Genomic DNA, 20,279 nt, shown 5'->3' with positions numbered 1-20,279 from the left:
TCTCTATACATTAATTGGCAATGGTTAATAATTGATTTATTATATGAATAATATATTGTACAAATACGTACTTGTAATACCAATGACGCTCGCTCTAATACAGGTTCTTAAGGAAAAATGGTGCTGAACTTTTTCTATAACGCTACCATAGTTCTTTTAAATGAATGTAAATAGAGCATAATTCCCTCATTCACGTATTGTATGTACATAAAAACAAATAAAGCACGGTCTCAATACAACAACCATTAATATCCACAATCCACGATCTACGAGTATTCACAATTGGCCCATTTCGATATGGACTTGTCTGATTCATTTTATGAATTTTCTTCTTTATCTTCTTCTTTATAATGTTTTATTACTTTTATATTTCATCGGATCAGATCAGAGGAAATTATTTTTTAAATTGAAATCGATATATAGATCATTTTTAATGTTGTTTTATTTATAGTACATTTCTTTTTCAGATTTTAAACGAACAAATTGATTGGAAGAGGCAATCATGGCATTCGCTGGACTCAAGAAACAAATCAACAAAGCTAATCAGGTACCTTTTTCAAGACAATGTTTAACTTTTCAGAGGCGCCGCTGTTTGGCGATATTAAAACGTAACATCCGTGTAAAAACGGCTAAGATGATTATAATTTCCTTTGAAATTGGCAAAACTTCGCCGTTGATAGGCTACAAGTGCAAGTAGGTCATTATCGAAGTTTCATATCGACATTCTGCCGTTCGCCGCTAGATAGTATTTTTAGTCTGTAACAAAAACCGAATTCATGTTTATCTAAGCTTAGATAAAATCATTAATCTGTTTTTTTGATGAAATGGACTTATTTAATTAGTTAATAAAGGGTATATAGCCAAACTGACGGTAAGCGATCACCACTGTCAATAGACAATCGCGCCACCAGTCTTAGTTACCAGGGATACAGCATCTTAGTCACTACTAAGATGCTATATCCCTAATTACATTGGCTCTATAACTACACTGGCTCACTCACTCTTAAAACTGAAACATAACACTGCTAAGTATTGCTGTTTCTTGGTAGAATATTTCATGAGTGGGCGATATACCCACACAAGTTTTCACAAAGCTTTACCATTAAGAAAATTATTGTTGGTATTTAAATATAGTATTGATTATCTTTACTACCAATCAGTCTTAACGAAGATTACGCGATCTTATGTATAGTATATAAGCGTATTCACAGATTCTATTTCTCGTTTATCATAGTCCGATGAAAAACCAACACAGCCTAAAATATGTTTAGCGCAAAGCCAACAAGCTTTAGGTACCTACTTTCCGAGAAATAGGAGCGTAGAACTGCTTTTTGAAAGCAAAAATCTCAATAAATTTACTTACCCCAGGGGTTTTACCGACAACCCAGGAATCTGTATGCATATAAAATAAACACTATATATAATGAAACAAATCAGTAATAAATACATATATATAAAAGGTAAACTTACCCTTGTATTTTGGTTGTTACGGTTATGCTGTTATTGTTTTAATAATTGCTCCACCTGTAGGAATTATGTTACCTTCTAAATTGGACGCTATTTCATTTTGTTTGTTATAATGATATTTGCTTTGTTGTTTAATTTGTTATTAAACGTAAGACAAATCGTTGTTGTTTCTACGTTTAATAACTCATAAGTTTATAAACAAACATGTAATAAATCTTATAATATGTATTAGTAAAATATGAAGGCAATCAAAAGTGGGAGTCGTAAGCGGCGTTTTTTGTTTTAATAACGAAATGGTTGTTCGCGATCCATTAAAGATAATGGCGATATTGTTCCGATTCAGCAGTCATAATTTCGGTGGCTCTCTCGTTACCGTATTGATGTCGAAGCTCGTTCGCAAATACATGTGAACTTTATTTTTTTTTATTTGTTATAGCAATCTATACACTTGTACAGGACATTTTTGTACTATGTATAGGAGTAGGTTGTAAGATATATGTTGTTAAAATACAACGATAATACGAGCTATATTAGTTTTAAGCTAAACATGATTTACAATTTGCAAATCTAATGTAGCTGTTATACGTTCGTGTATTAATTTTTTTACTTAATTGTTGAAACTAAATTAGATAAAAAAATATATAAGCATTTGTGACTAAGTAACAAACATTCAAGCGTTAAAACAAAGACGCGCAAGTCTACGTTCAATATTATCAGCGTGAGTAAGTAGAGTGAGTGCTAACGATATGTCTGTATGCGTGAGAAGACTAAAAGTAGAGACAGCAAAAAAATACAAATTAGATTTCTTAAGTTTATTACAATAAATATATTAATAGAACGTAGAAATGCGCCATATTTGCGCGTGAATAGGACTATTATTAGATTTGTGTAAATATTTTTACTACATAATATAAATGGATTTCTGTCAATCGTTTTAGTTTTAATGTTGTTAGACATACACCTTATAGAACACTAACCATAAGTCGCGTTCTATTCCAGATACATTTAGAATATTAGTGCTACGTAAAAACGTAGCTCTATATGTCTACGTTCTGTGCGACTACGCGAATCACTACAGCAGCCTTATATAAATCGTATTTGTAGGAATTGAAATAAAAATATCCGGTACTAAATAATATTATACGGATCGATATATTCCGAAAATTAATTTCTTAACATAATAATAATAATAACAAATTTCTTAACATTTTTCTTTGTTTAGAAATATTCCGTTGGTCTTCTTAATAGTACATCCGAATGTGTCTCGTATGTCGTACGTGATTGATGGTTCAATAATGAGGCAGCCCGCTACGCTACGCCCTGAGGCCTCATAGTACTATTGTGGTATTGATACGTTGGTATTTATTCATGGGAATATTTTATTAAATCATAAGCAATTAATAAAATGAAACAATTGTTCTATCAATAATGAAATAATGATTATTTTCGGCACTTCATCTATCAGGTGTCGTAAAAAGGTCTTATGTAAGTATTAATTATAATTTCATGGAATAATAAAGTTATATTTTTTTAAAGAGAACGACATCCTGTATTTTAAATAACTACTAAGTGCGAATTATTACGTAACTTCATCTCCTGATTTAGCTTTATTCATGCCATTTGTATACGATTGTAACTCGCTATTCTCATTTCATGAGCTGCTTTCAGTGTTGCATAATTTCCTGAATCTGAACGTGATCAGTTAAATAATGTTACAAGGTTCAGATCGCAGCGTTGGGGGATGAAACCCGACGCGACCGTGACCCACAGCCCCACCGTGTCCTATATTTTCGATTTGCCCCAATTATAACGGCCTTCATGGCAACTCGCTACTGAGTCCTGTGACAATGTGCGTGGATTATTAACGCACGAAGAACCTTATTCGGAATTATTATAGACTATATATTCTTTGTATTTTGAATACAATTGTTTTCGAATAACATATTTTGGTATTTAGTAAGATTAATTATTTTGAAATTTGTGACATACTCTCCGCTGGTAGTATTACGTCATCGTTCTATTGAACAAATAGCAAGCTTAAACATGAAAATGACACTGTCATGATGCTAACTATGTATCAAATTACGGTTTAGGTCTTAAAACCTTTTTCTATTGATTATATGTTATCTTTAATTTTCAATATAATTAATCCATTCTCTTTTTATGCGAATTATATAAAACAAGGTGCTTAAAATGAATTCGTACAATTCTTTTGTCGCTTTTTTTTTAAATATGTTCAAAAATGTCGCACGTAATTTTTTTTTTTACAAAATGTGTTATTTAAAATGATAGGATTTTTTTTCTAAATTTGAATATTGAAATGGCAATACTAATTGGAAGTATTCAAGCGGCAGAGCATTGCGGTGCAGTTTAAATCTCCTATAGGTGGAAGTTTTCGCCCAACTCGGTCAAGGTTAGACCCCGACCAGAGCTTTTGTATTCGACCGAGAGATCCGATAATTCACCCCTTTTGTATGAAATATTGCTTGCTTTAAATGCACAAAGCGATTATTTTATTGAAATAAAAAACGGTTGTATACGTTCGCTTCACTCGATATTTTCTTTATCATAGCTGAACTAATAAATACAGCTTGAAAAAAAAATAAAAGTTTTCATATTTTTAGGGAATAAAAATTTAAATTTTGCATCCATTGTTTTTGTGTGAGAGCTATCCGTCACAGTATACATTTGAAAGCTTTCCGTGGCTAAGGGCGCTTAATAAAGTGTGCATAGGATGTGCCTGTTCTCGTATTTCGATAAATCTATTCTGTTAAGGAAATTTATAATTTGAATATAAAAAATAAGTAATTAAAAAAACTCAGTATCATTAAGGAAACCGAGTTAAGCATTCACTTGCACTTGTGCACTGTAGTGAACTGTAGTTATAGTATCTTCCGAGCAGGCTACTGTTTGGAACATTATAAATAGTATTATAAGTAGTAAAGTTATTAAAATAAAACTAGCTATAACGGATTTGAATCGCGTATATTAATTATTTTTAACATCCCGACGTTTCGACGACGACGTTTCAAATCCGTTATAGCTAGTTTTATTTCAATGTGTAATCGCGAAAATTTAAGACAACATTAAGTAAAGTTATTAATTAATTATTTGCATTAAATCAAAGCCTTTATGGGAATAAAAAGATATATTAACTGTTGTAAGAATTTAAAAGTAGGTATAATTTTGTATCTGTAACAACCATTATTGAAAATTAATTAATCTATTGTGTCTCTTTGAATTCGATTTACAACCGAATTCATTTTGTTATATAGACGCGATTAAAGAAATTGTACTATCAATTTTGACTTTCTATCGCCTTTGAATTTCATGTATATTTGTTGGGTGATTTCCGCATTTTAAAAAGGCCTGTGACCTTCATGTCTGAAGGAATTTGAGGCTTGGTCAGGAATTGAGTATACAGTTTCGACTGTTATATGTTTTATTATAATTAAATATATACAAATATATTAACAAAACATATAATGTTTTTATTAAGTAATATGCACCATTAAAATGAAATTTTCAACGATGGTAGTGCTTAATTTGACTATCAATAAGTAAGGGTATTGAATAAAGGAATTTGGGTTTGATTCAAGGTTATCCAACGATTTTTTTAAATCAGTAAGCTTAGCGTATTTAATAAAAGTAGACATTTGTCTCTATTATTATATATTTATGTAGTGGTAGACATGATATACCAAACATTTTTAAGTAGAGCACAGTAGTTAGTAGCTATTATTATCTTTAAGAACACATGTCAAATTATGAGTAGTTTCATTTACTCGTATCAACATAATATAAAATGAAAGAACTTCTGACGTTTTAAAACTATAATTTCAATCGATAATTACGAAACCGAAAGTATAAATAGGAATATAACGTGAATGAATAAAGATCTATTAATACTTGTTCTAAAAATAATAGAACATTTCGTTATAAAACCTCAACATATCCAAGCTAAGTCAACTCTAAAATTCGTAAAATGGAAATAATTACTTTATATTACAATTTTGTAGCAGACAGTTGAAGACTGGCCCGAGGCGCTAGTGGAGCGCTGAATTATGTAACTTATTTGATAGGATTAAATGTCTGCCTTTATCTCTATATTTAGATGGCTTTTATGTCTGTATTTGATTTAAAAGTTATGTAATTATAACTTTTGTGTCAGTTTTAATAAATCCGACAAAAATCAGTGTCAGTCCGATAACGTTATATCAGTGTACTGGTATCACGTAGCAGCAAATATTACGTTACGGTATTATGTTTATTTTTTTAAACATGCGATACATTAAAAGCGGTAACTGATCGCGGTTATATTGTCATGTTTTTAACGTATTTTCTACAATAAATACAATACGTTTCGTAACGTATTCTGTATTGTAATTCTCTTTTACGTATTCAATCATCATCATGAGATCGGCTATAGACGAATGAAATGAATGTTTATTTTTTATAGAGTTCTTATTGCGATGAAACCTATGATACTGTTTTAAAGTATCTTTCCACAGTTATATTACGCGTCGACAAGCGACTTCAGTCTTCGTACTTAAGCTGTAGTCTAATAAGAAGGAACATAGCATCTTAGATCCTTTGTCTGACGGGACATTGACAATTTCTTACAATACCGATGTTTATGGCCAGTATCTACCATTAATAGCTTAACCTAAATATATTTAAAAAAATCTTTTCTCTTGTACATTTCAATTTCTTTTGGTGGATTATTGATTCTATTCATCTAGAAATCGCTTATATACGAATTAAAATCTATATACGAAATCTCTTCTCATCGTACCGTTTCTTTTGAATATGTATTACGTGGTGTCACCATTAAGTGGTAACATTACTGTCAGTTGTAAAACAAATCATACAAGCCGATTATATCTTTAAGTTTTATTATTATAGCAATGTTTTTATTTTGTTATTCGAATACTATATTAACTTTCTTAACCTGTATAATATTAAATTTGCAAATATAAAACTACCTTGTCTAGTATTAAAAATAATTTTACGTAAGACAAACGAAATACGAACGAATACACTCAAAAGTTAAGTTTATTAGTGTCAGCATTTTACAGCATAAGCGTTAAGATTATTTTAATTTCATGCTTAATTTCCATTTATTTTAACCGTCTAGACAATATTAGTAGAATCTTCAGTAGAACATAAAATTCATTTTAAAATTGTTTCGATTTTATGAATGCATAATCGTTTAACACGGTTCATATACGTGTCGCGTCCAATATAAATGTCATTTATTCGTGTAAAAAGTACTCACGCTAGAAACTCATTAAATATAGTTCTGTGTATTTTTATTGTAGAAATTGTGTTAAATGAAAAAAAAAACTAAGCGGCTTAGAGGCGTTTTACATTTGATAAAGATTAATATTATAAATGTAACTCTGTCTGTCTGTGTGTCACTCTTTAACGACCAAACCGCTGAACCGAGTTTGATAACATTTGGTTTAAATGATGTAGTAAACTTAAACCCCATGAAAGGACATAGGCTACTAAAACGCGAGCAAAACCGCGTCTACTAGTATAATATAAGCATAAATTTTAGACTTGAATCTTCTTTTTTTTTTACAGTATGTCACAGAAAAAATGGGCGGTGCCGAGGGCACAAAGCTTGATCTGGATTTTGTGGAAATGGAAAGAGTAAGTAACAAAAAAATATATTTTTATATCACTGCAACTTGTATGCAAAATTTCATGACGTTCGTTTGAGTTAAGCATGCAAATGAAAACAATCAAAAACGCTCAACTGAATAGAAAAATGAAAGCATTTAAACTGCCAATCGGTATCTCATCACTAACATTGACATAAACCAATGTTACCTATATAAAAATAAATAAAACCAGAATTACAATGATTTTTTAACGTACACATTATATGTCAATGACCTGTAATTCATACAGAATTCATGAAATAGACGATTATTGAAATTGAAATAAATCGAATATGAATATGATCACCTCGATTGATGTTATTGAAATAGATTTATATTGCATTATCCCTTTATCGCATATAATGTAATTGAGTAGGCGTCTGGAATCTCAGCGGTGTCCGCATTGCGGTTGGCACATACAGCCGCTATTCTTATATATTTTCTTACCGTGCCAAATTGATACCATACAATAACACTTCACACTTTTAAAAAAGAAAACCTAGATTTTTTTTAATTAATATACAATTATACTATTTTAAATCTAAATTATAAATGTGAAAGTAACTCTGTCTGTCTGTCACTCTTTCACAACCAAACCGCTGAACCGATTTTGATGAAATTTGGTATGAAACAAACTTGAAACTCAAGAAAGGTTTTTTTGCTTGACACATGACAATCAACACCCTTAAATGCAAGCTTAGCAGCGGGCAACTACTACTTTCAACATCTATCTCACCAGAAAACAGACGTTACGTGTGAGCTGGTTGAAGAGTTACAAACGAAAACAAAAGAATTTCTACAACCGAATCCAACCGCACGTGCAAAGATGGCGGCCGTGAAGGGAATCAGTAAATTAAGTGGTCAGGCTAAAAGTAACACCTATCCGCAACCTGAAGGCGTGCTCGGCGATTGCATGCTGCTCTACGGAAAGAAGCTCGGAGAAGATTCTGTGTTCGGTATGTGTTCAATATATTGTGAAATATTTTTCAGATCATTAAACAAAATTATGTAATAGTTCAAGATATTTGTACTCTTATAAGGAGATAAAGAGTATTCTAAAGACAATATGTAAATATGATGAAAATATGTAATTTCAGTCTGACTAATTGTATTCGGTCTTTGAAACAGTCAATATTTTACACTGAATATCGTCTGGTGTGATAGAAGTATCTAGAATAGTAATTAATGTTCTTTTTTTAAATTTTTTGCAGCACAATGTTTGATCGAGATGGGGGAGGCGCTGAAGCAAATGGCGGATGTCAAATACTCGCTGGACGACAATATCAAGCAAAGCTTCCTCGAGCCTCTTCACCATTTGCAGACTAAAGATCTCAAAGAAGTTATGGTGAGAAAACTTAAACATTAATTAAATAACTAATCAATAAAGCAATAGCCCTTGATTGCCTCACTTCTAGATACAGACCTTTGCCTAGTAGTGGGCGGATTCGCATTTTAAGGAGTAAGGTTGGAAATACTACCGCAGCAAAGGGTGAAACCTGAATTGTACCAAATGCCATATAATGCTGTCAACTTAGATCTAAATCATTTTAAATATTTTACGAACATAGAGTTAATACATTTTTAGAAGTGTCTCTTATGTATCTACTTAAAAAGATACGTGACATTTAAAATGGCAGCTCTCGTTCGTCATTTTTCTTTAATAATAAAATATCGCACGAGACATGGGTGAAACAATAAGTGCCTTTTGGCTCAAATAAAAAAAAGTAAAATATTTAGAAGGATTTTCTTTAATCTAACTTTTATTCATCTTCATCATTGTAAATCTGAAAGGATCTTTGTCTGTCTGTCTCCTGTCGATCTTTCACGACCAAACCGCTGAACCGAATTGTCAATGACAACAAACACCCTAATAGAACCACCCTAAACGCGAGCGACATAAGCTGTGCTTTTTTGGCACAAATAAAAGCCATAAAAGTAGTAATAATAGAATATTTAGTATAATTTTTATTCATAATATAATATGTGATAATATAATGTGTAATAGATACAAATTAGTTGAGTAATTATCGGTTTATTAAATTATTTCAGCATCACCGGAAGAAATTACAGGGACGTAGGCTGGACTTCGACTGCAAGCGACGTAGACAAGCCAAAGGTAATTATATCATTTTTTCCCCTTAATCGACTGTTAAATAATATACTTTTTAAATAATTTATTATATTTTTTCTTTCATTTCGTATTGTTAATTAATTTTGTAAATATTAAGGCATCCTTAAAGGCCCTTACATGAGTCCAAGCCATGGTTCTCCAAGACACGGTATGTTAGAGTGGATTTTAGGCTAAATGGAACACTTTATTTCTTTATAAATAAAACATACAAAGCTAGAAACACAAACGGTAGTAAAAGAATTAAAATAATATTAAAAAAGGTTATAATGTTATATGTATAAAAGTGCTAGATAAATAAACCGCTAGTCTGTGTTAATAGTTATATAATACAATCTTTATTTCTTGTTATAACACGAGCTCGTTTCTTACATGATCTCCTGTAACTTCTGCGACGTCCACGCAACGCTACCTTACATCGCATAAATTCGACTTACTTTATTTCCTACGTTTGGTCTGTATTATTTTCTTTTTTTTTGTTTATTTGTTATTATTTTTAATTTAATTTTTATTTTTTAAAATTGCGCGGTTTGAATTATTATGAGGTATCGCTATGTACCGTGCATACATCAGGCGCTCACATTCCAGACGATGAGATCAGACAGGCTGAGGAGAAGTTCGCCGAATCGTTGACCTTGGCTCAGATCGGAATGTTTAATCTTCTCGATAACGATGTAAGTGATCTTTCACGACACCTTACCTTCTATTTCTATTACTAAAAAGCATGAAATACTATGTATAGTACGACACAACTTAGATGTCGCATCGGCAAAATTCGTAAAACCTATCACATCCGAATTGAGTACGCTATCCCAAATTATCATTTTTTATTTCTCATGCGAATATGATCTTTGCACAAACGTAATAACTTGTTATATCATATAACCTAATGTATTCGTCAATTTGACGCGTCGATTTACATGCACTTGCTTTCTCTGACGCGTGAATCTATAGCGACGAATAGCATCGAATGGTGCGATAGGGAGCTATTTCTATTGGCTGTGTAAATCGGCAGTAATCGGTTTTGTTTTCATTCCATTGCATTTTCCGATGCGACATCTAATTTGTGTCGTACTATACGTAAGATATGCCCATTTGAAATTATCTACTTATAAGTAAGTGTAAATAAATAATATCAGTTACGGTAAAATTTTAAGCTTTTACTGTAGTTCCTAAATATGCTCTCTTAGATGACGTATCAGCTGTAGGATTTATTTTTTGGTATATGTAAGCATGATTAAAGGAGAGAAAATTGCAATAACACATATATAGGTCGAGCAAGTGGCACAAGTCTCTTTCTTCGCGGAGGGTTTGCTGGAGTACCATCAGCAATGCACGGAGATCCTCAAGGGATTGGTCTCCGCGCTAATGGAGAAGTAAGATTCTAGTTTAAAATTATTAATAAAGACAAAAGACATTTAAATAAAACTAGTTATACCGGATTTGAATCGCGTATATTAATTATTTTTGGCAACCCGACGTTTCGAGCACTTTACAGCGTTCGTGGTCACGGGTAGACTGCCCGTCTTTTAAATCCGTCCGTCTATTCAAATCCGGTATAACTAGTTTTATTTAAATGTGTAATAATCGCGAAAATTTAAGACAACACTAAGACAAAAGACTATCGCAATTCAAAATTGCTATCGAATATGAGAGTAATTCAAATACGCCATGATTAACATGTTTAAATATCAACAGGAAAGAAGAAGCAGTTAACCGCCCGAAACTGGAGTTCGTACCCAAAACTCTCGCCGATCTCCAAATAGAGGGCATCCACGACTTGAACCATGGTAGGCGGTACGGCTCCGCGCAGAGCCTCTCTCGCGCGCGTCTCCCCCCCACTTCCTCCCTGGGCGACATCCACACCACCGATCCCCTCCGCGCCTGGGAAGCCCCCAGGATAACCCCTATCGCTCCCGGTTTCAAACCACACCCGGCACCGAGGTTACAGAATGGAAGGGATCCATGGACAGGTGAATTCTATTTAATTTGCGGGGTTTTTTTTTTTGGTTATGTTTCGTTCGTTTATGGTTTTGGATTACGGTTGGTAGCTTAGTGTGGTGGAGGATTTTGGGTAGAAATAATATCAACTAGTTTAATACATACAACACTAACGAGGAGTGGGTGGATTTGTCTGAAAGTTACTGCTTAGTGTCTGACCCGGTTGTTTTTGCAACCGCCAATTAATAGTAACAATAGATGAGTATAATTATCCAAAAAATTTAAAGTGTAATTAACAACCAACATCAAAATTCAATATAAACCGACAAACGAATGAAAGTAATCCTTTGCCAATATTTTTTCATTTATTTCCATACATATGTTCACTGTTCACGCGGCACTGCACGATGCACTGCGGGTTTGTGTCACGTGGTCCGTAATGGAAGTATATAACATACTAAACATAATACAAAATGCTTTTATATTAATTTTAACAAAATATAACCAACTGTAAATAACTTCTTCGAATTTAAATGACCAATGATCAAACGGGAAGTAAACTAAAAATCATTTCTAAATCAATAAAAAAAGACTTAATTCCGATTGAGATAGAAACATATAAAAATACATATAATGTGATGAACAGGGGGTTCACTTTAAGAATGTACTTTCTACTCAATTGATATGGAAGTAATATATTAATTCTTACTAGCTCTTCTTCTGCTTATTGTAATCAAGGTTTTGAAGAGAAAATTCCTCAATTACGGTACGGTAGGTTTATAAACAACACATGTTCCATACATATTATACAAAAGATATGACCTTTATATAATTGGCATACCTTCAAACAATACAATTTTACACATAAACACTTTTCTCATATTTGTCTAACACGTGATTAAGTTTATTATATTTTCGCTGTTTATTTTTGCTTCTTATGACTGATTGAGTTTATTTTTTTTTTAAAACGTCGTAAATAATTCAATTATCGCATGGTGAAGCGAAATTGACGAATTTTTAACCCGAGAAGGTGCTAGTTTTGTTGACTGTACAGAATGAGGGTGTGGTCGAATCTGAAGAGACAGCATAACAATATTTTTTTTTCAGAACGGACGCAACTGTCAACCGCTTCCTGTCCCCTCCCATATCCATGTCTTTCTAGTTTTAAGACTTTAATGTTTGAAACTATATGCAAATATTATGTAGTAAAGAAGAATTTAATTTAATTTTGCATATAGTTTTAATATATGTTATTTACCAATTACACATTGTCAATGTCGTAATTTATATCTGGTACCTCTATATATAACTTTTCTTCCGTTACCCTTTTAACGAGTAGACAGTTCGGTGTTGTCTTTCTTCCTTTCAAAATAAATGTATGTGTGTAGTTAATTGGAATCAACTCACACAGTGCTATACTATATATACATTTTAATGTCCGAAACGTTTCGATTTCTCAATACCGTGCGAAACATGAGATATTTTATATCTCTTAAAAAAAACGGTAGACAAGAAGAAGTATTCACCAACACGAACGTCATAGAAATGTCGAGGGTTTGAGTGTGTCAGTAATATAAATGGTGAATTGAGGCTGGGTATTTATTCGTTTGCGTCGCGGAGAAGGAGGCTCGCGCGTGGGCTCCCCGGAGCACAAGCCGCCCGGCAACCTCGAGCTGTTCCCCGCCGGCGCCAACGCGCAGCGCTCTAACAACGGTAACACCGCACTCGCCGCTCATACACACACACACACAAACGCCGACACACCCAACACACACACACATACACACACACATACACACACACAAACGCCGACACACCCAACACACACACACAAACGCCGATACACCCAACACACACACACACAAACGCCGACACACCCAACACACACACACAAACGCCGACACACCCAACACACACACACACACACAAACGCCGACACACCCAACACACACACACACAAACGCCGACACACCCAACACACACACACAAACGCCGACACACCCAACACACACACAAACGCCGACACACCCAACACACACACACAAACGCCGACACACCCAACACACACACACACACACACAAACGCCGACACACCCAACACACACACACACAAACGCCGACACACCCAACACACACACACACACAAACTCCGACACACCCAACACACACACACACACACAAGCGCCGACACACCCAACACACACACACACACACAAACGCCGACACACCCAACACACACACAAACGCCGACACACCCGACACACATACACCGACACTAATCTTTCATCCAATGACATGTACACTCGCAAACTACTCTCGAACATTCTGGTTTCCATACTCCATACTGAGACCGCTATTATTTATTTTATACACAGAACACAAACTTCTGTTCCCGTTAGCTCACCAGTAGTAATAATGTAGGCTTCATCCTCAACATTAAATATTAGCGCTAAGATCGAATGACAATAATTTTATTGATATTTATAGAATAGTATAATCAATTAATTGTTCAATTTTCATTCAAGATCATCATATGGGCTTTCGTTTTTTTAAAAAACAATTACATTTTTTTTTTGAACGTTTGCTAAGCCGAATCGGGTGGATTAAAACAAATAATAAAACACGAACAAACGTGAAATATTTATTAATTATTGTTAACTATACACTTCTATTCGTAACTATTTATAAGTTATCTAGCGTATTTTTTTTTAATGTAGACATCATGAGCATGTTTGTACGGTCCATTGTTTTTTTCGTGTTGTATGTTAAATGTTAGCATGTCGCGATGTTTAACTCAAGCTTCATCATAGCATAGAATCATCGTTTCATCCTTATCGTTAAAATTCCAATATTAATTTATAACGAAACTTTATAATTCCCATATTTAACCATTACAGCGTTGTTTTGTCCGTAGCTATGCTTTAAGGATATGTATGTGCGGCTTTATCATCAAATGCAGTTGGTTTCATACGGTACTTTTTAAGAAACGAAATATTTACTGATTTTGAATAAACTTATTATTTTCAATTAAATTTTCTTGATTTCTACAATGAATGGTAAGTTTTTATATAATTCAGTGAATATTTAATAGGTGTCAGATCATTTAAATGATTGTGATTACGATGATATCTGAACACGAGTCCAGATACATCGTGTAATCAGATAGCCGATAACCGATCGTACGGTTGACGATGTTTATAGCAATGATGTGTAAATATAGCGTCGCCGCTGCCTTCGCCGGTGAAGTCCCCCGCGCGGACGCCGGTGGCGGCCGCCAAGGGTCCGTGCTGCACCGCGCTCTATGACTTCGAGCCGGAGAACCAAGGCGAGCTTGGATTTAAGGTAATCAATATTTAAGACGTAAATACATTTTGACTAATGTTAATTCAACAACAACAGCCTGTAAATTCCCACTGCTGGGCTAAAGGCCTCCTCTCCCTTTAAGGAGAAGGTTTGGAACATATTCCACCACGCTGTTCCAATGCGGGTTGGTGGAATACACATGTGGCAGAATTTCTATGAAATTTGTCACATGCAGGTTTCCTTGCGATGTTTTCCTTCACCGCTGAGCACGAGATGAATTATAAAGACAAATTAAGCACATGAATCAGCGGTGCTTGCCCGGGTTTGAACCCGCAATCATCGGTTAAGATGCACACGTTCTAACCACTGGGCCATCTCGACGATGTTAATTCATTGTAATATATCTCTTCTTTTTATCACTAAATTTTACTTGTAGTTGTGGTTTTTGTAATTGACTAGCGGCCCGTCCCAGCTTCGTGCGGGTGGACATAAGTTGTTTTTTATAATTTTTTAATGTTTTTTGTTGCTTATTTCCGACATGTTTAGCAATTATCGTTCTATTTCAACTTATTTATACAAAACCTTTATAAATTATATACATACTCTCTGTTATTAGTGAAAACCGCATGAAAATCAGTTCAGTAATTTTGGAGTTTATCGCGAACAAACACACACACAAACGCAGCTGGGGGACTTTGTTTTATAATATGTAATGATAAACATTTAGTTGATAGTCATAAGGAATGTATTACTGGTTTTGTTAAGGTATTTGTACGTAACTATATAATGTTTTAATCTCGCTCTTCAGGAAAACGACGTGATCACACTGATCAACAAAGTTGACGATAACTGGTTCGAGGGTTCCGTCAACGGCAAGACGGGCTACTTCCCAATCAGCTACGTGCAAGTCACCGTACCCCTCCCAAATATGTAAACACTCTAATGGCAACACTCTTGATTTAAGACATTAAACTTGCCAGTTCTGATAAAGTATTTCTCGTTCATATCCATATTATTTATAACATTTTTTTTTATTATACATACGAATTGAATGTTCATATTAGATAAACAAATGAAACATTTTTTTTTTGTTCCATTTATTAATAATCTTAATACGAATGAAAATAATTGCCAAGAAATTATTACTTTGTCACTATTCTTAAAATAACTTCAATGATAACATTCTGAGTATATATAAGAAAAATGAAAGTAACTTGTCAGATCTGGCAGTTTTAAATAAATAAGTACGACCACACACATAAAACTTAAATTATTATCTATGCGTTAATAATGAAATTGTTTTATTTACTGAAAGTTAAAACAATTTTATTGTATAAATGATATTAAGGCCTAAAAATGCAAATGCGTCTGTACTCTATTGCATCTATGGTGCGATATTATACCAAAGAGTAATTTATATATTTTTTTTCTTAAGACGTATTTCGTTATAGTAAGCATATTAATGCGCTCCCTACACGTATGATGGCAATAGTTAACGTGTGTGGTTGGACACAATTATGTTGCAAATAATCAAATATTGTTACACCATGTCGCAGTATTACATATAGACGACTTTATTCGAATCTGTAACTGTGTCAAAAGCTCAATGTTGTAGGTATGAAATATTTTACCCCTTTACAAATATAACATAAAATACTATATTAACAAGCATCGTTTCTTAATTTTATGTTTCGATTCGATTCGGGTCTTCCATTTCTTTGGTACATTTTGTGACCTATTCCATAGACAAATATTTTTGTGAGAAACAGAACGAAATCAGTTAACGAATGTAAATTGTTATCTTGAAAAGGAACGTTATTTTTTTATTTGCGAATAATATTGCCTCATTGAGCCTATTAAATTAATTGTTTTCTTTTTTCGTTAAAAATCGCAATCATGAGTTATTCGTACATATTTTTTTTGACTTATGTAGTTGTTATAATTTAAAATGTTCATTCCATGTCTTCATTTTATAAATGGACGGCTTTTATATGGAAAAGGAATGTTGCCAGCATTAATTAACATAAATATCTCTCGGTGAATTAAAACGGTATAAATTAATTTTAATAATCTTCATGAATGTTGACATTTTTTTTATCATTATTTGCATCCCGTTCCAACCTTCCAAGACAGAATTATTTAATAGTGACTTCACGTAAACTAGATAATTATTATGAGATTAGATTTTATAGTTATAACTGCGGGTAATAATTTATCTAAATGGAGAAATGTATACAATGTAAGGTATGTTATACAAGAGACGGTGAGGAAGTTGTAAGCGTTGTTGAATCTTGCCAGATATTTTTGGCATTTTGATGTTTGATGTATTATTGGCAAAATTATAATTATACCAATATATTATAAAGTCATTGTGATAAATATAGATGTCATTGTAATCGGTGCAGCGTCCCTTATCGCATTTTTACGTTTGTATTCAATATAGTTAATTTAGTATATCAGTAATATAGCATAATTATTTTTTTTAAATTAATTTCAATGAATTTAAAACTGAAATTGTATTAATTTAATTATTTCCATGTAGATATTATATGTGGCCTCTACTAAATAGTGTCGTTTAATGTATTTCATAATAAATGCATGCACTTTGGACTTTATAAAAAAAAAATCATATGTATTTAACTTTATCTTAAATATCGGTGTTGCAGTAATATCGTAATGTATTTTTCTAATAATGCCATTAGAGTTGTTTAATGATACGGACCCCGATGTATAACTCTTCAGACATACAAAAGACAATACCTAGATCTAATGTTAGTTGTATGTAAGTTCATAAATAAATTATTGTTCTATCTTCAAGTGTCTCTTTAAATGTAAGTATTTTGAGCAATTAAATTCATCGGCGTTACGAGGGTGTCATGTTTTGATGTATATTTCGCGGTGCACGGTAACATAGCGAAGTTTATATAATATACATATATATATCTATATCTATATCTCACTTCTTGAACGTACGATCTCTGATCAGGAAGTCGAACTTCGTCCTTCTTATATTGGCTAATCTATTAAACGTTACAATTTGTTTATATTATAATAAGACTTAAAATAATTTAAATGGTTGAAATGTGAAATTGTAAAATCGTTACAATATGTAATTATAGCTACACATATATTTATCGAGCGTTGCTTTTTTATACGGGGAGATCCATTGGAGACAGTGAGTAGTTGTCACATATTACTGCAACGCGGCGGCGGATTGCGGGGCCCGGCTGAATGCACCTTCACTTTTGTTTGTTAGTGTTGCCAGTAAGTTACGTACGAAAAACAAAGGGGATTGTTAAATAAACTTTTTTTTTATCAACTAGGAAATCAAACAGGATACGCTTACGTATTAATTCTGCATTTTTTATCTAGCATAATATTAACAATGATACAATCGTATGCATTTTATTTCCAGTTTAGCGTTATTTATTTAATACTTTTTTTTATAGTCAAATATTGAATTAGTTAAAAACGCGGCCTGGTTTAACACCTGCCCTGTCTTAGTCTGCTAGTTCCGCCATTTTAATAATGAAATTGTTATTTTATGTATTAACTATTATGTGCATTAAATATTAATATTTAATAAATGTACAAGTAGAGAAAATATTAAGATTTCATGGAAACGGCACCCGCTTCAAAGTATATAACTGTTGGCGCGAGTAATTTGGTGTGATGTAATTATCAGGTAAATGTATTCTTGTTCATGTTACTGTAATTTTAATACATATAATACCTACTGTAATTTCATAGATAAATTGACAATTTTAATGTGTGACATTCATTTGTATTTCTCCTGAACTTATTGCTCGTTTCGCCTCCTAAATAAAATGTTACAATTACAACGTGTTTCATTTATACATACACTAGCGACCCGACCCGTCTACTCGGGTGCAATGCTTATACTAAATATACCACAGAACTTGTTTATTTACGACATCACAGTAGAAATTTCTAAATTTATCTGTATTTCTTTACTATATTGTCGATGTATTGTATACAAAAACCTTCCTCTCGAATCATTGTATCTATTGAAAAAAAACCGCATTAAAATGCTTTGTGTCATTTTAAAGATCTAAGCATACATACAGACAGCGGTAAGCGACTTTATTTTATACTATAGTACACATATATATTAATGACTATTTTATTGTTTGTATTATTAAAAGATTTGTCAAAATATAAACATTAGTCATGTATGTTATAATTAAGTGTGTAAGACAACAAACACATCACTGTTTGAGATGACAAAACTTTACGCTTTGCTTTGCATTAAGCCAAAAAGGCTTAAAAATTCATACAACCCACTGTCATAGCCTTCCATTAGAAAAATCAAATGATACTTTTTCTATTTTACCTACTTTTGCAAACAGTGATACAGATTCAATTAATTTTGAAAATCTATTAACAAAATGTCAAAAAAATATACGAGCGAGAATATCTCTAGCTAGATCTTTATCCATTGTACTACAAAATTGTCTTTCTTATAGTAATTCGGCATGGCAAAATCTTTTGACATTTTCTTTTAAGTTTTTCATGTCGATAAAACCAAAAATGGTTCCTTATCGACCAAATTAAAACAAAATAGTTTATTAGATAACCAAATTTCAATTCCAAAATACTTATCACGACCTCAAAAAATTGATTTAAAGAAAAATGTTGAGAATAAAACAATGGGTGGAGATTTTAAGAATGCAGTTCGCATTCTTTTTTCTAGCGATACCATCGCACCTTTTAATGATATAACGTTAGAATTCTTGCAAGAAAAGCATCTTTTGCCATACCCAACAACTTTGCTTCCGGCTCCGCCTACACAGAACAATTTTTTTCAGGTTAAGGATGAGGATACCTATGCCGCCATTTTGTCATTCTCTAGCGGGTCTGCTAGTGGCATTGATGTTATCACTCCACAACATCTTAAAGATCTTGTGAGTGCCTCGGCCGGTGACGCTGGCAGGACCCTATTGAAAGACATAACTAATCTTTTTAATTCTATTTCATGATCTTTGCCACCTATGCCTATTATATGCTGTATATTTTGATGTATAATATTTAAGTAAGAGGGCGCAGATGTTGTCGTTTTATTTAGTTTAAACTATTAATTTAAATATCTTTAATTTTGTCGGTGTTAATATAAATTAAATTATTATTTTTGTTATAGATATGATAATTAGTAGCATTACTTGTAAAATATTTTCGATATTGTAGGCAATTAGGTTACCAATTTGTCTTTTCGATTTCATTGGTGGGTACATAGTATCCTCTGTCAACTTAAATCTATGAATGAATTTATTAATGTCAAATAACATTAAATCATTACTGCAAATTCTCATATAGCTTATACCATCTTAAAACATTGCCTTTTTGTTCCAAAATTAATGTACATTTTACGTGCGAGCCCAATCTGGAAATATCCTAGTCTTACCAATCAAATCGATGCCACCCTTAAAAAAACTTTAGAAAAAATTCTAAATTTATCTCTTGATGAATATTCTTGGACTCAAGCTACTCTTCCCATTCCTTTTGGTGGCATCGGCGTGAGAAAAATTTCAAGTGTTGCCCTCCCGGCATTTCTTTCTTCTGTACATAGCATTTCAGACCTTTGTTCAGAAATTTTGAAATCAAAATCAGTAAAAATCATGAAAGTTACAGAGGCGAGGAGACCTGGAAGGTAAAGTGCCCTAATGATGATATCCCTTAGTTCGGAAGTTACAAAACAAAAACTTTGGGATTCGTCATTGGTTCACGCTACACTACACAGTTTGACACAAAAT

The 20,279-nt window shown here is 32.9% G+C and overlaps 1 protein-coding gene across 7 annotated transcripts in view; it reads left to right on the top strand.

The window, feature by feature from the left end:
• Positions 1 to 18,347, top strand: part of LOC124534799 (endophilin-A) — a 41,789-nt gene extending 23,442 nt beyond the window's left edge. For 2 of the 7 annotated variants that reach the window (XM_047110813.1, XM_047110814.1), the window contains exons 2-12: positions 468 to 547; positions 7,057 to 7,125; positions 7,876 to 8,092; positions 8,348 to 8,481; positions 9,186 to 9,252; positions 9,365 to 9,415; positions 9,838 to 9,938; positions 10,537 to 10,640; positions 10,963 to 11,237; positions 14,426 to 14,547; positions 15,317 to 18,347. In XM_047110813.1, coding sequence (XP_046966769.1) covers positions 503 to 547; positions 7,057 to 7,125; positions 7,876 to 8,092; positions 8,348 to 8,481; positions 9,186 to 9,252; positions 9,365 to 9,415; positions 9,838 to 9,938; positions 10,537 to 10,640; positions 10,963 to 11,237; positions 14,426 to 14,547; positions 15,317 to 15,442 — 1,311 coding nt within the window. In that variant the 5' untranslated portion in view covers positions 468 to 502 and the 3' untranslated portion in view covers positions 15,443 to 18,347. Of the gene's footprint in view, positions 1 to 467; positions 548 to 7,056; positions 7,126 to 7,875; positions 8,093 to 8,347; positions 8,482 to 9,185; positions 9,253 to 9,364; positions 9,416 to 9,837; positions 9,939 to 10,536; positions 10,641 to 10,962; positions 11,238 to 12,825; positions 12,919 to 14,425; positions 14,548 to 15,316 lie in introns of all 7 variants that reach the window. The other 5 variants (XM_047110818.1, XM_047110817.1, XM_047110819.1 and 2 more) reach the window with 5 other exon arrangements.
• The last annotated feature ends 1,932 nt before the right edge of the window (positions 18,348 to 20,279 follow it).

Source organism: Vanessa cardui, chromosome 13 (genome assembly GCF_905220365.1).
Source record: "Vanessa cardui chromosome 13, ilVanCard2.1, whole genome shotgun sequence".
Taxonomy (NCBI): domain Eukaryota; kingdom Metazoa; phylum Arthropoda; class Insecta; order Lepidoptera; family Nymphalidae; genus Vanessa; species Vanessa cardui.
This window is presented reverse-complemented; position numbering and strand designations above follow the sequence as displayed.